General features: G+C 38.0%; 1 protein-coding gene across 1 annotated transcript in view; it reads right to left on the bottom strand.

Moving 5' to 3' along the window:
• The window catches only part of LOC145397048 (putative glutamate receptor), a 42,439-nt gene extending 34,680 nt beyond the window's left edge, over window positions 1-7,759 (bottom strand). Inside the window, exon 1 of the mRNA XM_080270263.1 lies at window positions 7,745-7,759. Within this exon, the coding sequence (XP_080126389.1) occupies window positions 7,745-7,759 (15 nt within the window). The remainder of the gene's footprint in view (window positions 1-7,744) is intronic.
• Between the last annotated feature and the right edge of the window lie 12,263 nt (window positions 7,760-20,022).

Below are 20,022 nucleotides of genomic sequence, written 5' to 3'. Positions count from 1 at the left end.
TGCGTTCAGTGTGACGTGGGTCTGTGTATTCACCCATGTTTCAGTGAGTTTCACACGCTCCTGCACTTCTGATAAGGTGTGAATGTGATAGGACGCTGATACTATGAAATAAATGCGACAAACAAACGCTCAGTGTAATTACAAGGCCCGTAGATCTGTAAATAGTAGTATGGATGTGAAAACGGGTGTAGTATAAGTGGAAAATTATCATGTAAGTGTATGAATATTATCTAAGTGGAAACATACCTTGCGAGGGTATGTTGATGAGATATTCAGATGCTCAGTGGAATAAATAAGCCCCATAAATATGTAAATAGGAGTCTACAAGTGAACATGGGTGTAATATAAGTGGAATATTAGTATGTAAGTGTATGAGTATTATGTTGGTCGAAACGTTCATTGCGAGGGTATTTTCATGCGATATTCTGACGTTCACTAGAATAAATAATGTCAGTAAATATGTATAGTGCAGAATAGGGTGTAAATGGGCATAATGTAAGTGGTAAAGTATATTGAGATTTAAGAAATAAAGTAAAAGTAGAAACACGAGTGTTAGAGAGTGTGCTTACTACGAGATTATGCGCTAGCATTTCGCTAAATGCCCTCGTAATGAATATAAATAATTGAAAACGTTTATAGTGGTGGAGGAAAGGTTCAATGTAAAGAAGAAAATATTATGAAAGTGATAAAACAATGTTGTATGTTGAAATACGAGTCGTAGTGAGTGCGCTGAGTATGCATATGTGCGCTATACTTATGCTACATGTCATCGTAATGATGTGCGGCCAGATTGTGTCTTCCCCTGTGGCGGGGGGGACACAATTTGGCCGCACTATGGGGTGGTACTACTACTCTGCGGCCAGGTTGTGTTAGGAAGAATACTGCCACCGTATTCCCTGCGTGTCGTAAAAGGTGACTAAAAGGGGCGGGGTGAAGGGACTAGGGACCACCTCCTCTGTTTTTTAGTTCCTAAAAAGAGACAGGCCAGAGAAAGGGATGCGGGATGGAGTTATCCCCGTACCCTGAAGATTGGGTCTATGAATGTGCGTGGATGTAGTACGATTGAGGCTAAAAGGGAGGAGATTGGGAGAATGTTTGTGAGAAGAAAGTTGGATGTGTTAGCTTTGAGTGAAACGAAGATGAAAGGGAAGGGTGAGTCAATGTTTGGAAGTGTGAATGGAAGATTGTCAGGTGTTGATAGAGGAAGGGCAAGAGAAGGTGTGGCCTTGTTAGTGGGTCCGGAAGTACAACAGTGTGTGACTGAATGGAAGGAGGTGTCATCGAGACTGATGTGGGTGAAAGCGAAATTTGAACGTGAGTTGTGGGTGTTTGTGAGTGCATATGGGCCTGGTAGTGAAAGGGATGAAGAAGAGAGGGAGTCTTTCTGGAATGATGTTGCTGAGTGTCTGCAGAGTTTTGGAGCGAATATGAATGTGGTAATGATGGGAGATCTGAATGCTAGAGTGGGAAATGTAGCAGTTGAAGGTGTAGTTGGTATGCATGGTGTGCCTGGAAGAAATGAAAATGGGGAGCGAATGATAGTGATGTGTGTTGAGCGAGAGATGGTGATTGGAAATACGCTGTTTGAGAAGAAAGATATTTATAAGTATACATGGGTGAGACAGGAGGGTGGAAGGGTTGTTGATAGAGCTTTGATGGACTATGTGGTTGTGTCTAGGAATGTAATAGGAAGATTGTTGGATGTGAGAGTTCTGAGAGGAGAGGGTGGAGGTATGTCTGACCACTACCTGGTGGAGGAAAAGTTAAGAGTAGGTAAGAGATGGGTGAGAGCTAGGAGGGTTAGGTGTGACAGGGAGGTTTTGAAAGTGAGTGAGTTGGATAAAAGAGAGAAAAAGATAGAGTATCAGGAGAAATGGAAAGATGAGTGGAACGCAGTGAAAGATCGGGAAAATGGCAGTGTGGAGGAGGAATGGCAGTTATTTAAGAGTGCTGTGGTGGGGCATGCAGAAGAGGTGTGTGGTGTGAAACGTATGGGTGGTGGTGGTGTAAGAAAAGGAAGTGAATGGTGGTGCGAGGAAGTAAGTATGGCTGTGGCTGAGATTAGACGTGTATATGAAGTGTGGCTGCATAGGAAGGATGAGATGTCATATGAGAGGTATAAGGAAAAGAAGAATAGGGCGAGAAGGGCTGTGCATGATGCTAAAGTGGCAGCAGATGAGAGGTGGGGTAGGCGGCTGACAGAGAATTTTCAACAGAATAAGAAAATGTTTTGGAAGGAGGTGAAAAGGGTGCGAAAGGGAGAGTCTGGGAAGGAAGAACGAGTAAAAGCAGAGGATGGAAGGATGTTAATTGATATGGATGCAGTAAGGAAGAGATGGGCAGAGTATTTTGAAAGATTGTTAAATGTAGAGGAGGAAAGGGTGGCTGAGATTGTGGCGGAAGGAAGGGTGCAAGGAATAAATGTGTTGGGAGAGTTGAATGATTCTTTGATCACGAAGGAGGAAGTGGAGAAGGCAGTAAAGGAGATGAAAACAGGGAAAGCTGCAGGTATGGATGGGTGTGCTGTGGAATGCCTGAAAGGTGGTGGAGTGACTATTGTTGACTGGTTAGTAAGATTGTTGAATGTGTGCTTTGTGAAAGGTATGGTGCCAGTTGACTGGGCAAGTGCTTGTGTGGTCCCACTGTATAAAGGCAAGGGTGATAAGTATGAATGTACTAGCTTTAGGTGTATAAGTCTGTTGAGTGTTGTAGGTAAGGTGTATGGTAGACTGTTAATTATGAGAGTTAGAGAGGGTACAGAGGGAGTGAATGGTGATGAGCAGTGTGGCTTTAGGAGAGGGAGGGGATGCGAGGATCAGGTGTTTGCGGTGAGACAAGTGTGTGAAAAGTATTTAGCGAAAGGCAAGGATGTGTTTTGGGCATTTATGGATTTAGAGAAAGCGTATGATAGAACTGATAGGGAGACTTTGTGGACTGTTTTAAGATTGTATGGAATTGATGGTAGGTTACTAAAAAGGGTGAAAAGTTTTTATGTAAATAGTAGAGCATGCGTAAGAGTGGGAAATGGTGTGAGTGATTAGTTTGCCGTGAAAGTGGGGCTGCGACAGGGATGTGTGATGTCGCCTTGGTTGTTTAATATTTGTATGGATGGTGTTGTAAGGGAGGTGAATGCTAGAGTTTTAGGTGTAGGTCTGAGTCTGGTGAATGTTGATGGTGGAGAGTGGAATCCGAAGCAGCTGCTGTTTGCAGATGATACTGCACTGGTGGCTGATTCAGAGGAGAGATTGAGACAGTTGGTAGGGGAGTTTGGAAGGGTGTGTGAAAGGAGGAAATTGAAAGTAAATGAGAATAAGAGTAAAGTGATGAAGTGTAAGAGGTTGGTAGATGGTAGGGGGATGAATATAGTTTTGAATGGTGAGTTGCTTGAGGAGGTAGAATGTTTTAAATATCTAGGGTCACATGTTGCTGTGGATGGAAGAATAGATGCAGAATTGAAGTTTAGAATAAATGAAGTAGGAAAGGCGCTGGGAGGAATGAAAAAAGTGTTTATATGTCGTTCGCTTAGAATGGATGTAAAGAGAAGGCTGTATGAGGGTGTTGTGGTACCGACTGCATTATATGGGGCTGAAACATGGAATATGGGTGTAGCAGAGAGGAAAAGTTTGAATGTAATGGAAATGAGGTGTCTGAGGAGTATGCGTGGAGTGACACGTATGGATTGGGTGCGGAATGATGAAGTGTGAAGGAGAACTGGAGTTGTTCGGGAGAAGGCTGGTAGAGTTGAGAAGAGGGTGTTGCGATGGTTTGGGCATATGGAGAGAATGGATAATGAGCGATTGGTGAAAAAGATAACTAGATCTGATGTGAGATGTGTAAGGCTGAGAGGAAGACCACGAACAGGATGGATGGACAGTGTGAAGAGAGCACTGGATGCGAGAGGGATGTCTGTTGAGCCAGAAAGAGTGGCTGTGTGTGACAGAAATAAATGGAGAGAAATTGTGAATAAGTGATGACACAGCCCTGAGGGGATATTCTCCCGCATTTGGTCTGATCAGCTATTTCAGGTCAGGTGCGGGTAAGGGGATGAGTCTGTTATGATGTGGCAGGGGTAAACCAGCTCTGCTGTCGGGCCCTGCTGCGGATGTCACTGATTGCATTGCGCAGTTGACCCTTGTGCGGTGTGGTGCGGTGAGGATCTGTCCATTCTCCCCTTTGGGGCTAAGATGCAAATTAATGTGTTTGAATGGATGAGTAAATGGGGAGTGTGTCGTCCTGTCTTGGCTACCTCCCTTTCCTTGGGGGAAGCAGCCTAGGTATATAGATAGATAGACAAAATTGTAAAATGGCTTTGAAACAGTAGTATACAAGTAGAAAAAATTATATGTTGACTGAAACAAGAAACTTAGCAAATAGCGTTTTACCAATCGGACCAAACTCGCTATGCTCGCGTGAAGGTACAATGCTTATGTTTCATATATATTTTATTGAAATTCATTATATTGTTATTCTTATTATTAGTTCAAATTCAATAAATGTAGAAGTATTGTTTGTTGTTTCTCCAAAAGTACCTACCATAGAAAACATGAGCGCCTCACACCTCTATGATAGAATACAATACCTGGTGCGGGGGACCTCACCTATTCTGACCAGTTGCGGACCACGGTAAGCACTTTCTTTGTGATTTTCCTTTGTTTCTCAACATAAGCGGAAGTTTTAGCCAAAAATTTTTTTTTCCAAAAGTGGTCGGGACTGGGGGGTGTCAGAGGTGCGAAAGTGGTCGGGACTTGACGGGTTAAAGGGTGAACTGAAGACTTTATTCTTTATGTATACCCATCTCAAATCTATCTTATTATATCCCTCCATCCCATTCAAGATGGCCACTTACCGTAGACAGATATCAGAAAAGGAACATAGGCAAGAATGAACACTTAATCTGTACGATGCTGTGTCGTCTTTTGTATTCTGCTCTTCCAATAAGCAGACGATTTTCTTCATGGTAGGAAGCCCTCCAATATGATGCGTATCTACAAAGCTACGGTCTGACGGTAATGTATTAGGGTCATAACTTTATTACATCCTTATGTACTTGTACCTCAAGTCGATGAACTTTTGCTTAAAAACAATGAAAACAAAATCCTTCGTCCTCTCAGTTTTAGAAAAAGGTCACTCCAAAATAAAAATTAAAAAATCGATTTTTCCAAGTGTATATAGTTACATGTACACTGTAATATTTATAAAAATAAAGAGCATATACAAATCCATTAATACCTTAAATCACTGTTTACCTAGAATAAATCTAACTTACAGTTTGTCTTTGTTTCTGCAGGCAGCATAAAGTTCCTGTATCACTTTGATTGCACGTTCTGCACACTGATTGCGTCTTGGTATCTTGAGTAAGGATCGTTCCTGTTTCCAGTGATTCTGCAATGAGTTAGTGCTTTTTTTTAAGGTTTCAATATTTCTAACAAGTTCTTGAAGTCATTTTCATTGTACATCTGATTAGTAAACCAGTACTCTGCCCATTCGTGCGAAATGTATCTGCATATCTTCTCCAAAGTCTTTTTCTTGTAGGTATAAGAACTGATGCAAGGATAGCGGGGATTGCTCTTGAATTTCACCTTGCATTACTAATATTTGGAATTCTGTGAAAGTTAATCAAAAGAAAATGCCCTTTTTATTCAAAGAAGCTAAATACTCATGTTAAATGGTACAAAAACTTATGTCATCTCTCCATCCTGACTTATCGAGGATCTCTTTTGTTCAGTTTACAAACTGTGATTTTAGTTTTTCATGATTCATTATTAGTTGAGACACAAATGGATAATAGGTGTTTGGAGAATTGGAGTTAGCACCAAGTTCTTCGTCCATCACCAAACGGAGAATCATGTCCAGAATGTGATGCTGACAACCAATAAATTGTGGTTTGTTGAAACTTATCCGAGAACATTTCTTGTAATCTGACAACAACTCCAGTCTTTTTCCTAGTGTTAACACTAGTTGTATCAGCAGTGATCATTATTATTCCATGCCATAAGTTGTATTCATCAATAACTTTTGCAGTTCCTTCAGGAATAATTTCAGCCTTGCCATTTTCCAAACGCAATGCATCCAAATTAATTTTGGTTCTTCACTTTTAAGTAGTATTACCTGGTACTCATTTTCATCAATCCGCTTTCCATCATAATGTAAAGACCAGGTTTCCAACTGTAACTTATCAGTCATTTCCTCCTTCAGTGTAACAGTCTCTTTGTACTGTATATTGTAAATTGCTGCTCGACTTGGAGCCAGAATGTTAATTCCATCATGTGACAATTGTTTGCATATTTTAGCATGTTTATTCGTGGTTAATCTAGCAGATGTCACCAAGTTAGTTGCAACTTTACTTCTGTTGTGTTTTCTGGTTGGTGGATGATTAGTCTCATCCTTATATTCACTGTCATCTTATTCAGTGCAACTACCATCAGATGAAAGATCGTAAGATGTTGATGATAATATAGGTTCGTCAGGCAGTTTTCGTATTTTTGAAGGGTGAATGGTTTCCTTACTTGCAACTTGACCTGTTGAGTACACCACTTCTTCTTTGCTTTGCACCTGTAGGTGGTAGAGTTGGTTATCTTCAGTGGATAACCACTGACCATTTACTTCTGTGATATCAAAAAGTTTATTTAGGGCATCATATTTTCCCGTCTTGACATTCATCGTAAGATTTTAGCACCTTGTCAAGCTTTGCTTGTATTGCTTGATCTGATACATGAGGAAAGTTCAATTTATTCTCAAATAAATTTGTAATTTCTTAGGAAATTTTGCCTATTTGTTCTTTTCTTAATTTGATTTTTCCTCCAAGAAACTGGTAACGTCCAACAACTTGCATTTGGTTTGGCATTCTGCATTTTTCATCTAATAACGATTCCTCTAAAAGCACAATTCTTCTTCCTCTATGTGACTGCTGGAACAGCACCAAATTATTGGTGAAGACATCTTTGTTCTTCTGTGTGATAGTAACACTTTTGTGCGACATCATACTTGTCTGAATATATTATATATATATATATATATATATATATATATATATATATATATATATATATATATATATATATATATATAACAGTAACACACTAAGCAATTACTTTGCTGACTGTTCACCTGCAAACTGCGAAGATAACTGTTAGATGCTGAGAACTGCATCCTATTTTATAATATTTAGATTATTCTAGAATATTCTAAACAATGTTAGACCATACTAGAACGTTACAAACTGTTCTAGAAAGTTCTAAACAGTTCTAATACATTCTGTGCAATTATATAGTTATAAAAAGTCTATATGAAGATCAAGAAAGTAATAAAACTTGTGTGTGGTAACGTTAAATATATGGTAATCCACCTTTTGATTTGGGGGTGACCTTTTTTTTTTTTTTTTTTCAAACTGAGAGGAATAAGGGCTTTTTTCTTTGTTTTTACACAGGAGTTCATCAATTTATGATACAGGCTTCCTTTTATTTGAAAGACAAAGGTATAACCCAAGTAAGTGTACTACTATTATACGTTTACGGGATTTAAGAGGTTAATTACGGAATGCCCACTGGCAATTTTCTTCATGTTACGAAGCCCTCCAATCTGATGCTTATTTCCTAAACTACCATCTATATGTAGTGTGAATATACCACAATACTGTAATATGTCACAGGATTCAAGAGGTTAACACTGGAATGCCCAGAGATGAAGTCCAAACCTTCTCATCCTAGCTTAGAAACTTCTTATCATCACTCAAAGAACAACCCACTTTGCAGTGCCCCATCTTGCACCTTTTCCAAATCGTCTTAGCACCGGAGACTATTGCTCTTCTCGTGTTAGCCCTCATATTCCACAAGTTTCACAAGCATCACAATTATTAATCACATATAATCGAATCATATACAAGTAAAGTAGTGGATCTTCCCTTGCCTATGTATTTGCCTACACTTATCCCACAGAAAGATCGATTGGCGTATTTGGCTATACAGTTATGTGAGAGAATAAACACTCACAAAATTTGGCCTTTCCCCTAGTAAAAACCCACTATTCAATCTAGGTTCACTGTTACGTGCATTTAAGAAATATAAGAAATAAATCAACGGATCATTCATGTCGTTCATTTTTGTGTTTAATCATGTTCATTCTTTTTGTTTCTTGATACAGATTATGATGTTTACCCTGATTTGTAATCTGCGTCTTTAAACATGAGGTACTAATACAGCCAACCTGTGAATGTGGCAGTGCTGCAGTCGTGGTCACAACAGTTGCGTGCTATACATTTCCCTCTGTTATAGCCCTTCAGCTGAAGACTTACTTAAACAGGTAAAACTGAAGTAATATCAATAGAGAAGATTATACTCTAAGAACATGCTTATATGAAAAAGAAAATTTAAATAATGCATTCCTTCGCTTATATTACAGTCAGACAACTAACTGATATAGAAGCGTTGGCTTCCCTCCCCGGTTACCAATAAAATTGAAGCTTTCAGACACAACGAGTGAGCCGAGTCGAAGGGTTCATTTGTCACCATTAGCGGGAGGGAGAATGAATGCTGAAGCGCTACTGAATATTTAAAAAATAAAGAGGGTAAGCGTAATTACTCAATCCTATATCACACACACACACACACACACACACACTCCAACAAAACAATCCAAAGTTAGTCAGAGATTCAGTAGATATAAACAAATCTATAGTAATCACTGGTATAGAAGAGGAAGAAGTAAAAAACAAGATCACAAGAGACAAAAAGGAGATGGCAAATGTAATGAGCTTACTGAAAGAAGTATCAGAGGAAATCTGTAGTAAAGACATAGAGGAACACAAAAGGTTAGGGAAATACGAGAAATGCAAGACAAGACCTCTAAAGGTGACTTTCCAGAGTGTAAACACTGTGGAAGAGATACTAAAAAATGCTAAGAATCTTATGGAAAAAGAGGAGTTCAAAAATGTATGGATAAAAAGATGCCTAACACAAGAGGAACTGGAATTACTGAAAGAGAAAAGGGAGGAAGCAAAAACAAAAAATGAGGGAAGATCAGAAGAGGAGAAGAAGAAATTTTTTTTACAAAGTAATAGGATTGCAGGTACGAAAGTGGTACACAAACAGGATGGAAGAAAAAGGAGGAAGGTAGTAGAACCATGTCATGACAAATATATAAACAAGATGATAAAGTTGATGTACTCAAATGTGGATGGAATAGTATCAAAATTACTAGAGATGAATGATTATGTCAGAGAAAATGAACCACAAATAATATGCCTAACTGAAACAAAATTAACACAAAGGATATCCAATGACATACTAAACTTAGAGGAATACAATATATGGAGAAGAGACAGAAATTTAAAAAAATGAGGAGGAATTATAATATTAACTAAGAAAAATCTAAAACTCAAGGAAATAAAACTAGATATACCATCACAAGTAGAACTGATTGCAGTAGAGATCAACACATCTGAAGGTAAAGTAATTGTAGCCAATTTGTACATGCCACCCAGATCAAACACATGGGAAAGAGCTGAATATGAGGACCTGGCAGAGAGTACAATTCAGAGTTTAAGATCATTACTACATAAAATGGAAGAGAAATCAGAAAGAATTATACTAACTTGAGATTTCAATACAAATATAAATTGGAATACTCTAGATATAATTAGCCAAGAAAGCTGTTGGAACCAAAAGCTCCTGAATCTCGAACAAGAGTTCTTCCCAACGCAACATGTGAGGGAAACCACCAGAAAAAGAGGACTTGATGTACCTTCAGTGCTAGATCTAATATTTACTAGGCAAGAAAATGATATTGACAGTTTAATATATCACCCTCCACTCTGCAAAAGCGATCATGCAGTACTAAATTATAACTTCAGGATAGCATATGACATAGTAAACAGCAATGACAGTAAAAAAAAGAGCCTAAACTATAAAAAGAAAAATTATCAAGACCTAAAGAAGTATTTCTTAGAAGTTGATTGGGAAAATGAGCTTAGAGGACAAGATTTGAATGCTGTATATAAAAAATTCTGTGAATTTTATGAAATAGGAGTCCAGAGGTACGTCCCACAGCACAAAGAAGCAGATAAGAAAATACAGAAATGGTTCAATACAGAATGTAACAAATCAAAAGAAATAAGAGATTTGTTGTGGAATAGATACAGAAGACATAATAGTGAAAGGGCGTATAATAATTACAAACAGGCAAGAAACGATTATACAAGAATAAGGAGGGAAGCCCAAAAACAGTTTGAGGAGGATATAATAAATAAAAGTAGTGATCAACCAAAGCTGTTTTGCAGTTATATCAGAAGCAAAACCAAAGTAAAAGATACAATCAATTACGGACGAGGGAATCACTTCTACACAAGAGAAAGATATTTGTGAAGCACTAAGTAAGAATTTCCAATTAGTTTTTACAGAAGAAAAAAATTTTGAGAGGGACTATGTGGAACATGCATGTCCACACATACTACCAGATATACAAATAGCAGAAAAAGTAATACAGGAGGAGTTAAGTAGATTAGACAGAGGAAAAGCAAGTGGTCCTGATGAAATTTCATGTTGGGTACTATGAGAATGTCCAAAGGAGTTAAGTAAACCATTATTTTTAATTTTCAAGAAATCCTTGAGTCAAGGTAAACTACCTGATATTTGGAAAAAAGCAAATATTGTTCCCTTATTCAAGAAAGGAAATAGACAAAATCCACTCAACTACCGACCAGTATCACTGACCAGTGTTGTAAGCAAGGTATTAGAAAAGCTTATAAGAAAAGCTTGGGTAAATCATCTAGAAGAACACAGTATGATAACAGAAAGACAGTTTGGTTTCAGAAAAGGAAAATCATGTGTTACTAATCTGTTGAGCTACTATGACAGAGTAACAAACACAATACAGGAAAGGGAAGGATGGGTGGACAGTATCTATTTAGATTTGAAGAAAGCTTTTGACACATGTACCACACCAAAGACTTTTATGGAAACTGTGCCATCAAGGAGGAATTCGAGGCAAACTGTTTTGTTGGATGCAAGACTTTCTCATAAAAAGAGAAATGAGAACAGTACTAAGAGGAAACTACTCATCATGGAAAGAAGTGACTAGTGGAGTACCACAGGGTTCAGTGCTGGCACCAATCATGTTTTTAGTGTATATAAATGATATAACCAGTAACACTGGAAATAAGAGCTATCTGAATATGTTTGCAGATGATGCAAAAATACAAAGGAGAATTACTAACACAGACTCTTGTAAAGAGCTACAAGAAGAATTAAATAAACTTCATGAATGGAGCAATACATGGCAAATGGAATTCAATGTGGACAAGTGTCATGTAATCAAGTTTGGTAAAAGTGTAAAAAGACCTGATTGGGATTATAAGTTAGGAAATAAAACCCTATACACATCAGAAAGAGAAAAAGACCTAGGTGTGATTATCAATAACAGACTATCTCCGGCTGACCACATCAGCGAGAAGGTATGGAACATGTATACACTGCTTGCAAATATGAGAATAAGTATTCACATACATAAATGAAGACATGCTAAGAAGGATAATAACATCATTCATTAGACCAACCCTGGAATATGCATCAGTAGTCTGGAGTCCTCATCTCAAAGAGCACATAGACAAGATTGAAAAAGTTCAAAGGGCCGCTACAAGATGGATACCAAGCTTAAGGGACCTAAGCTACGAAGAAAGACTAAATAAACTGAATATACCAACACTACAGGAGAGAAGGAAAAGAAGTGACATGATAATGCTATACAAGTGCATATCAGGGAAGGAGAAAATAGACATAAATGATTTTTTAACATATGGAGAAGCATCAGCAAGAGGAACTGCAAAAAACTGCATAAGAAGAGAGGTGATAAAGACGTAAGGAAATTCAGTTTCCCAAACAGAGCAATTGATCAATGGAATGCACTACCGAATGAAATAGTGTGTGCCAAAACAATTCACAAATTTAAGGATATGTACGATAAATATGGTTTAAGACACGGGACAGTACGAGCTTGACTCATTCCTGTAAAGATACAATTAGGTAAGAACAATTAGGTAAGAACTCACACATGGATACCATGTTTTTTCCTATCTCCCTCCCCTCCCTGGAACTTGCTTTTATTTGTGATGGTGTGGTATTTTATGTAAGAGTATATATAGGTCGGATATTGATGTAGAGAAGGAATGTGGGCATTTTAGAAAAATGAAAATAAAAGCACCTGGCGTATGAAACTTATTTTGACTCATTGTTCCACGAGGAATATCCATTGAACGAGTATAATGATGAGAAGTTTGTCACACTCATCTGGTGTTGGCCAGAGCATAAACTCATATTATACACCAAACACCATTTATGGAGGTTTATTAATCAGGGGTTTTGATCGGATGTGGATCAAGCTTTGTGCAAGGCTTGAGGGTCAGGGAAAGATACAGTATGTGGGAAATATTTTCCCCAAGAGCGTTTGTGTTTTTATGTTTTAAAATAGTTGTATATGTTGAAAGTGGAGGAAAACCCAGAGAGCATTAATGACTAATTCAAGCGGATTTATAACCTAGAGATTACGTTCAGTTTAATAATTCTTATTATTAATAAATTAAATGCTACTGCATTTAACCCTTGTGGACAACTATATTGGAAATACATGTAAATACTTAGGAATTTTCCATGGACTTAACTGAGCCTGCGTGGTAGGATGACGTGTTCCCTCATGAGCAAATGAAGGAAGCATTTAATACATATTTACTGTACACAGATAAAGAGAATATTCAGCTTTAGTGTAATTAAAACTAAGATTGAATTAAATTAGATTCACCTTGTACATTTCATGACATAATTAAACTGTATCTAGCTAATTGTAATTAATAATTATGTGGCATCTCTGAACCCTATGAGGGAAGAGAGTCGCCATTTTTGCACTCTGTTCCCTCACAGATAAAGGGAATATTCAGCTTTAGTGTGATTAAAACTAAGATTGAATTAAATTAGATTCACCTCGTACATTTCATGACGTAATTAAACTGTATCTAGCTAATTGTAATTAATAATTATGTGGCATCCCTGAACCCTAGGAAGAGAGAGTCGCCATTTTTGCACTCTGTTCCCAAAGCTCGTTCAAGTTACACGTTGTAAATACTCACCTAAGGATGCTTGGAAACCACAGGCAAACAGATCGAGACCTCTCGCCTGTTGTCATTTATTATTCCGACTCTGTCTAGTTAAGTAACCTTTATGATTTGCCCAATCTGGGGGATTAGATGGAATACAAGGAGATAATTACTGGTGAACTGGAGTATTAATTATACCATAATTTCCTAAGAGACTTATATTATTAAAATTTAGTATTGGGCGTTTATAGACTAACACTCGTCAGACAAGGAGTGTATAAAATATCTGACATTTTGGTGCCCCGAGTGAGGATACCAGATGTGTGCAGAGGCAATGAATGAGTTCAAGGTTGGGTTTGTGGGACATAGTTTACTTTCTCATTCCGTTGGAAAAACGGACATGGAAATACGTATCCACAGGGCTCCTGGTGGAAGGGCAAGTTCCTCTGCTGATGATGAGCGACTAAATGCCGTATTGGACTGGAAGCATGAGTGTACTATGTTTTTCTTGGGAGGAAATGATTTTTTTGAAGATGTCAAAGCTAATGAAATTGTTGAAAACATTTTGGCCGTGTTAGGAGCCATTGAAGGTTCATGTAAATCCTCGGTAACCATAACACTTCTTGAGCCTAGAAACCTACCATATGGTTCACCAGTTTGTTACGGGCATGAGTAAATTAGTTAGCAGGGCTGTAAATAGGAAGTAGCAAAGGATTTGACAGGGAAAGGATTTTATTCACTTTAATGCACAACCCTTTCAGGCGACTCTAAGGGCTGATGGTATACACTGGAATTACCATGGCAGAGAAGCGGTTCTGAGGAAATTTATAAATTACAATGAGTTAAAGAAAGAACAAGTCTGTGCTGTACAGGCTTTGAGTGGTCGTATGCTATATTAAGATACCAACTGGTTCTGAGCTCAGGGAAATTTGTGTTATTTTAGAAACAGACTGTGGAGATAAAGACATAACCCAAGATGTTTAACAACCAATGGAGACAGGTTTAAAACCATAAACCCAATCCCTACACTCCTCAAAATTTAAAATGATTAATAGTTAGTGAGCTCAGGTAAATTTGAGGTTGTAAAATTGAAATTAATGGCAATTCATGTGAATCAGAAATAGTCAAAATGTCTATCTCATTGTTACAGAGATCATCCAGTGGTATTCAGGATGGGTAACAAGAGCCATAAATGACTGTAAGCAATTATTGGAAGAAATACATCAGTCAAGGGAGAAATTAAGTAGTCTTTTGAATATACTAAAGGGCAGATGGACTAAGTATGAAGAAAGCTACGTCAATTTAGAAGCAGCAATAGTGAAAGACGATGATAAAAATCTTTTGGAGTGGGAGACTAGCAAATTTGAAAGTACATTAGAGGAATATATAACAAATGTGAAGCTGCTTGAGTCAAAATTTCCTAATACTACTGCAGAAATACAAGTTGTGAAACAGCGGAGTAAGGCTGCACAACCACAAATCAAGCTTCCAGAGTTTGATGGGAGGCAAAATTCAAAATCTTTTTACGATCAGTTTAAATACATATTCCACGATAGAACAGATCTCCCCAATAACAATAAACTCTCATATTTGTTAGGACAGATCAAGGGGACATGTTTCAAGTTGATAAGGGAACTACCTGTGGAAGAAAACAATTATGCGGCAGCTTTGACTATCACTTAGACGGAATTATGAATACAGCGAGCAGGTCATTACCCAATTTCTGAAGGCTCTAATTGAATCAACCATACCTAAACATGGTTTTGATTCCTTGCAAAATTTTCGAATGCAGTGAGTTGTAACTTAAAGGCTTTAGGTTCTTATGAATATGTTAAAGCAGCAGATTGGGTGCTTTCTAGAACTGTGTCCTTAACCCCTTAACCGCAGGGCGTCACTTTCGTGACACTCGGGAGCAAGGGATCATACTGCGGGGCGTCACTTTCATGATGCTCGGGAGCAAGGGATCATACTGCGGGGCGTCACTTTCGTGATGCTCGGGAGCAAGGGATCATACCGCGGGGTGTCACTTTCGTGACACTCGGGAGCAAGGGATCATACTGCGGGGCGTCACTTTCATGATGCTCGGGAGCAAGGGATCATACTGCGGAGCGTCACTTTCGTGATGCTCGGGAGCAAGGGATCATACCGCGGGGCATCACTTTTGTGATTCTGTGTTATTTTGAATTCGCCCGGGCTTTCAAGTGGTGGCTTGTATCATCTATCAGTACTACCAGTGTCCAGCTATACTCAGTTCTGCTAATGTCACCTGTACTCCCATCCACTGTTGACAATTTGGCCATTTTTCTCCTGTCCTTGACTCTCCCTCACGTTACTTCCCCTCCATTACCCTCTCCTCCCGCCTGACCAGCTGCGCTGCGATACACAAATGCTGGACGGATTTTCCCACTCATTTTGTTCATTGAAATGTGCCCTTTGCCCTATTCTTATACAAAATAATATATAAAAGAAAGAGAAAAGGTAATTGATACTGCCATACATCTGGAATGGGCTAATTATCACCTGGCAACACCTCACCTGCATTCGTTCGCTAATTTTCCCTGTTTATTTCCCCTTGAAATATGCCATATGACCTGTTCTCATAATAAAAATATGTATAAAAAAGGAAGGGAGAAGCCTAAGTGATATTTACATTCACCTGGAACTACCTAATTTATTATGTATTGTCTAGATTTCCTGCCAGTCATTTCATAGTGTATACTGCATATTAGCAGCTGTCACCACGCTGACATTGGCAGCCCTCCAGTGCCCCTAGGCCACCACAGCATTCAGTTTACTGTCGTCTTTCAAGGTGAAACCACGTCAAATTCGCGCCTGTCCAATTCCTCGTCTTTTTGGCCCCATGCAAGGGGCCCTGTGACCTCTACCCCTACTAAACCTCATGTGGAAAGGGGTAAAGGGCTAAGTGACTGCTGTGGAATGTGAACTGGCTAATTTATCAATGATAATGATGGACAGTGACTACGATATTTCTGGTGACTCTAACACAGTGCAAGTGGAAATGTAAATAATGTGTAAATAGTGTAAACAGCAAGTGAAAACAGTGAATGTAAATATAACTGAACAGTGGAAAATAGTTTTATAAATTACTGCAAGTGACAGTGCATAACATAGTGTAAATAAAAGAGAAATGTAAATAATGTAAATAAGAGAATGTAAATAGAAATGTAAATAAGTAGTAATATAAGAATACGAGTATATATACTAGGAGTAATGAAAGCGAAAGTTTCACTCAATCATGTATGAATACTGGAAGTAATGAAAGTGATAGATTCGCTCTCTACGCTAGTATACAGGACATGAAAGTGAATGCTTGGAGTGAAAATAAACTACTAGTACTGAAAGAAACTTTTAGATAAATATTGTATATATAAATAAGTGTAATAAAGTACTAGGAATATAAAGTGTGAGTGTGTATAAAAATAATAAATGACAGCTCCGCCTCAGAATAACATTGGGGAACCAGCACAGGAGGCAAGCTCGTATGCACTCGTAATTTACATTGCTTTTTCAGTGTGTGTTTTTTTTTTTTAATATGGATTTCAAAGTACTTTTTAATTCATAGAATAGTTTTGTATTTATAATATCAGGCAGTGGTAACCATATTACGGGGTAATGGGAAGAGTAAAGTGGAGATTTCATTACCGAATTTCAGAAGTATCCACAAGTCCTACGGTAGATGACGAAGGCTCAACAAACATCCCAGGGGAAAGCTGAAGGATATGCATATTTAATTTTAATATTCTAGGACTAATTGATTTTTGGCAAATATTTTTAAAAAGTCAGTCGGAGTGCGAATATCCTCGCGGGATGCGCAAGGAGGCAAAAACATTCCCACAGTGTAGGGGTTAAAGCTTCTACCTAGAACCAAGGATGCCTTGTATGGTAGGTACCAAAAGGATTATTTCTCCTGTGAGGAGATTGAGGAAGGCTTAATGCAACTCTGTAAACATTTGAAAGGGACAAAAAGCCTGCTGAAATAAAACAGGAGGCTGAACTAAGAAAAAGAACCACTAACCAACTGGCTGGGAAATCTAAGTCAGGGACGGCTAAGTCTGTACCTAAAGAAGAGATAGGCACTTTTCTTAGTGCTTTAAAATCTGAGGATAAAGCATTATGGACAAGGAATAGACAAGCTGATGAAATCAAGGTAAAAATTTCCATGGTAAAGGACAGGAAGGTCTGTCTCTTTTTTAGTGGAGAACATTCCAATGCATCTTGTCAACATTATCCTGGTTACACTTCTGGAACAGTGAAGCTTCAGGAACTGGCGTGTTGTATGATTTGCATGAATTCTGGACACACTTCCACGGACTGTAAAATCAATCTAAATCTTTGTTTCAAATGCAAAAAGGACAATCATCACAGTGCTTTGTGCCCAAGGATGATGAAGTATGAGGTTCCTAAAACTGCATGGGTCACTATGACAGTTGCGAAAGTAAATACTCCAGTAGCAATGCCAGCTGCAGTTCCAATTGCAGATGTGAAGATAATGCTAAAAAATCGAAACATATTAGCATGTAATTTTTTTGATACGGGTGGACAGAAAACCTTCATTTCTGCTGACATATGAGGAAATTAATGTTACCTATTATTAGCAAGGTACAGTAAATTTAGTCAATAAAGGGTTTTATAACTAGTAAGGAAGCTCAGTCCTTTGATTCAGCTCTAAATGTAATACAACTTGGCAGATATAATTGCCGAATAACAGCAGCTGTACTTGACAGTATTGCAACAAGTATAGGTACGAGTATATAGAAGGACTGAAGGAAACCTCTGATCACCTACAAAGCTCAGGGATAAGGTTGGCAAAACAGAATGTAAAATCAGATAATGTGGGTCCATACAAATGGTAATTTGTTCAGATTACTGTGGAGGATTCCAACATATGACTTTCAAGAATAAAGTACAGTTGTTCAAGAATCCTGGAGGTAACCTTATTATGGATCAGTTGCCTTTTTCAAAGTAAACTAAAGGAGAGGCCATACTTGTAGACTCAGTCATTGTTACCCCCTCACAGTCATTGATGGTACCTGGAGTAGGTGCAGGATTAAAACCTACTCAGATAAATGATTTGCTGGATGAAAAACTTGAACCTGTACAGAAACTGTTGGAAGTAGACAGGGTAGGAATACACTCTGAAGAACCAATCCCTGAAGGTAAAATAACTTTGGATTTGTATAACCAGTCTGTTGAATTTAAGGATGGACAGTATTGGGTAGGATTATCATGGAAACTAAACCATTTGGAGTTACCAACAAATTACCAATCAGCATAAAGAAGGACATTACTTAACACATCATGCTGTAAGCAAGAATTCAGTAACTACTCCCATAAGGATAGTTTTCAATTGTAGTAGTAAAACGTCCAAAGGATCAGCTAGGTTGAACGATTGCCTATACTCTGGACCTACATTAACAGAGAAGTTAGAGAATGTATTACTGCAGTAAGATTTAGAGAGAAACCTTTCGCTTATACAGCAGACATTAGTAAGGCTTTTCTCAGAATAGGATTGAGAGAGGAGGATAGGAAACTCAAAAATATTTCTCTAGCCTCAAGACCATCAAAATGGAGATAGTCCATTGAAAACTTACTGTTTCCGATCGGTGCTCCTTGGCTATTGTGCTAGTCCTTTCCTACTTTGCAACACTTTGAAGCATCATTTTGGAAATGCCAAATGCCCAGAAATAGGGCAGGCGTATTATATGAATAATTGGTAAGGTGTTGTTGATACAGAGATGGAAGCATTGAAGGCTTATGAAGTAGCCAATTCCGAATGTGGGAGGGCAAATTTGCTGTTACAGAGCTGGAAAACAAATTCACCGCTTTTAAGGAATAGAATACAAGAGGACTATCCAAATAATGACATTCCCAAAACTCAAAATGTGTTGGGTCTTAAATGGAATGCAAAGGCTTATGATATAAGTTTAAAGCTAATTAAGTTCTCTGATGTCACTCTCACTAAGAGGTCCTTGTTAACCCCTTAACCGTGGGCTTGTTTTGCTTTTTCTTGCGGCTCCCCCGGGGATATTCGCGCTCCAACAGACTCTCTAAAAATATTTGCCAAAAATCAGTTATTGGTCCTAGAATATTAAAATCACATATGTTTATGGCACATACCTTCAGCTTTCTCCTGGAGTGTTTGTTGAGCCTTCGTCGAGTACCGTAGGACTTGTGGAGACCTCTGAAGTTGGGTAACGAAGTCTCCACTTTACACTTCCCGACAACCCGTAATATGATTACCACAGCCTGATATTATCACTAGAAACACTATTCTATGATTCTCAAATAGTTTGGAATCCATACACACACACAAAAAAAAAACACTGTGAAAGCAATGAAAATTACGAGGGCGTATGACCTTCCCATTTCCGATCATTCGCCGCTGGTGTTCTGTCATTTATAATTAAAAAAACACTCAGTTTATATTTCTATTACTATATAACATATATATCTACTATACCTTCTTTATCCATAAGTTTCCTTCAGTAATAGTAGTTTATTCTCACTATAGGGATTCAATTTCTCTTTCAGTAAAATATGTAGAATTCACTTTCTCGTCCTATATACTAGCATTGAGAGTGAATGTCACTTTCACCTTCACTCTCATAACTCATAGTATTCATACATGCTAGAGTGAAACTTTCACTTTCATTACTCCTAGTATATATACTCGTATTCTTATAATACTACTCATTTACATTTCTATTTACGTTATCTATTTTATTTACATTTCTATTTTATTTACATTGTGTTATGCACTGTCACTTGAAGTAACTTATAAAACTATTTTCCACTGTTCACTTATATTTACATTCATTGCTTTCACTTGCTGTTTACACATTATTTACAATTCCACTTGCACTGTTTTACTCAACAGAAAGACCGTAGTCACTCTCTATCAATTGTCAGCCCTTTACCTCTTT

This window comes from Coenobita brevimanus, chromosome 40 (assembly GCF_032717465.1).
Source record: "Coenobita brevimanus isolate Jiangsu-jjx chromosome 40, ASM3271746v2, whole genome shotgun sequence".
NCBI classification, from domain to species: Eukaryota; Metazoa; Arthropoda; class Malacostraca; order Decapoda; family Coenobitidae; genus Coenobita; species Coenobita brevimanus.
Note: the sequence above shows the minus strand (reverse complement) of the source record. Positions and strands in the feature narration are given on the sequence as shown.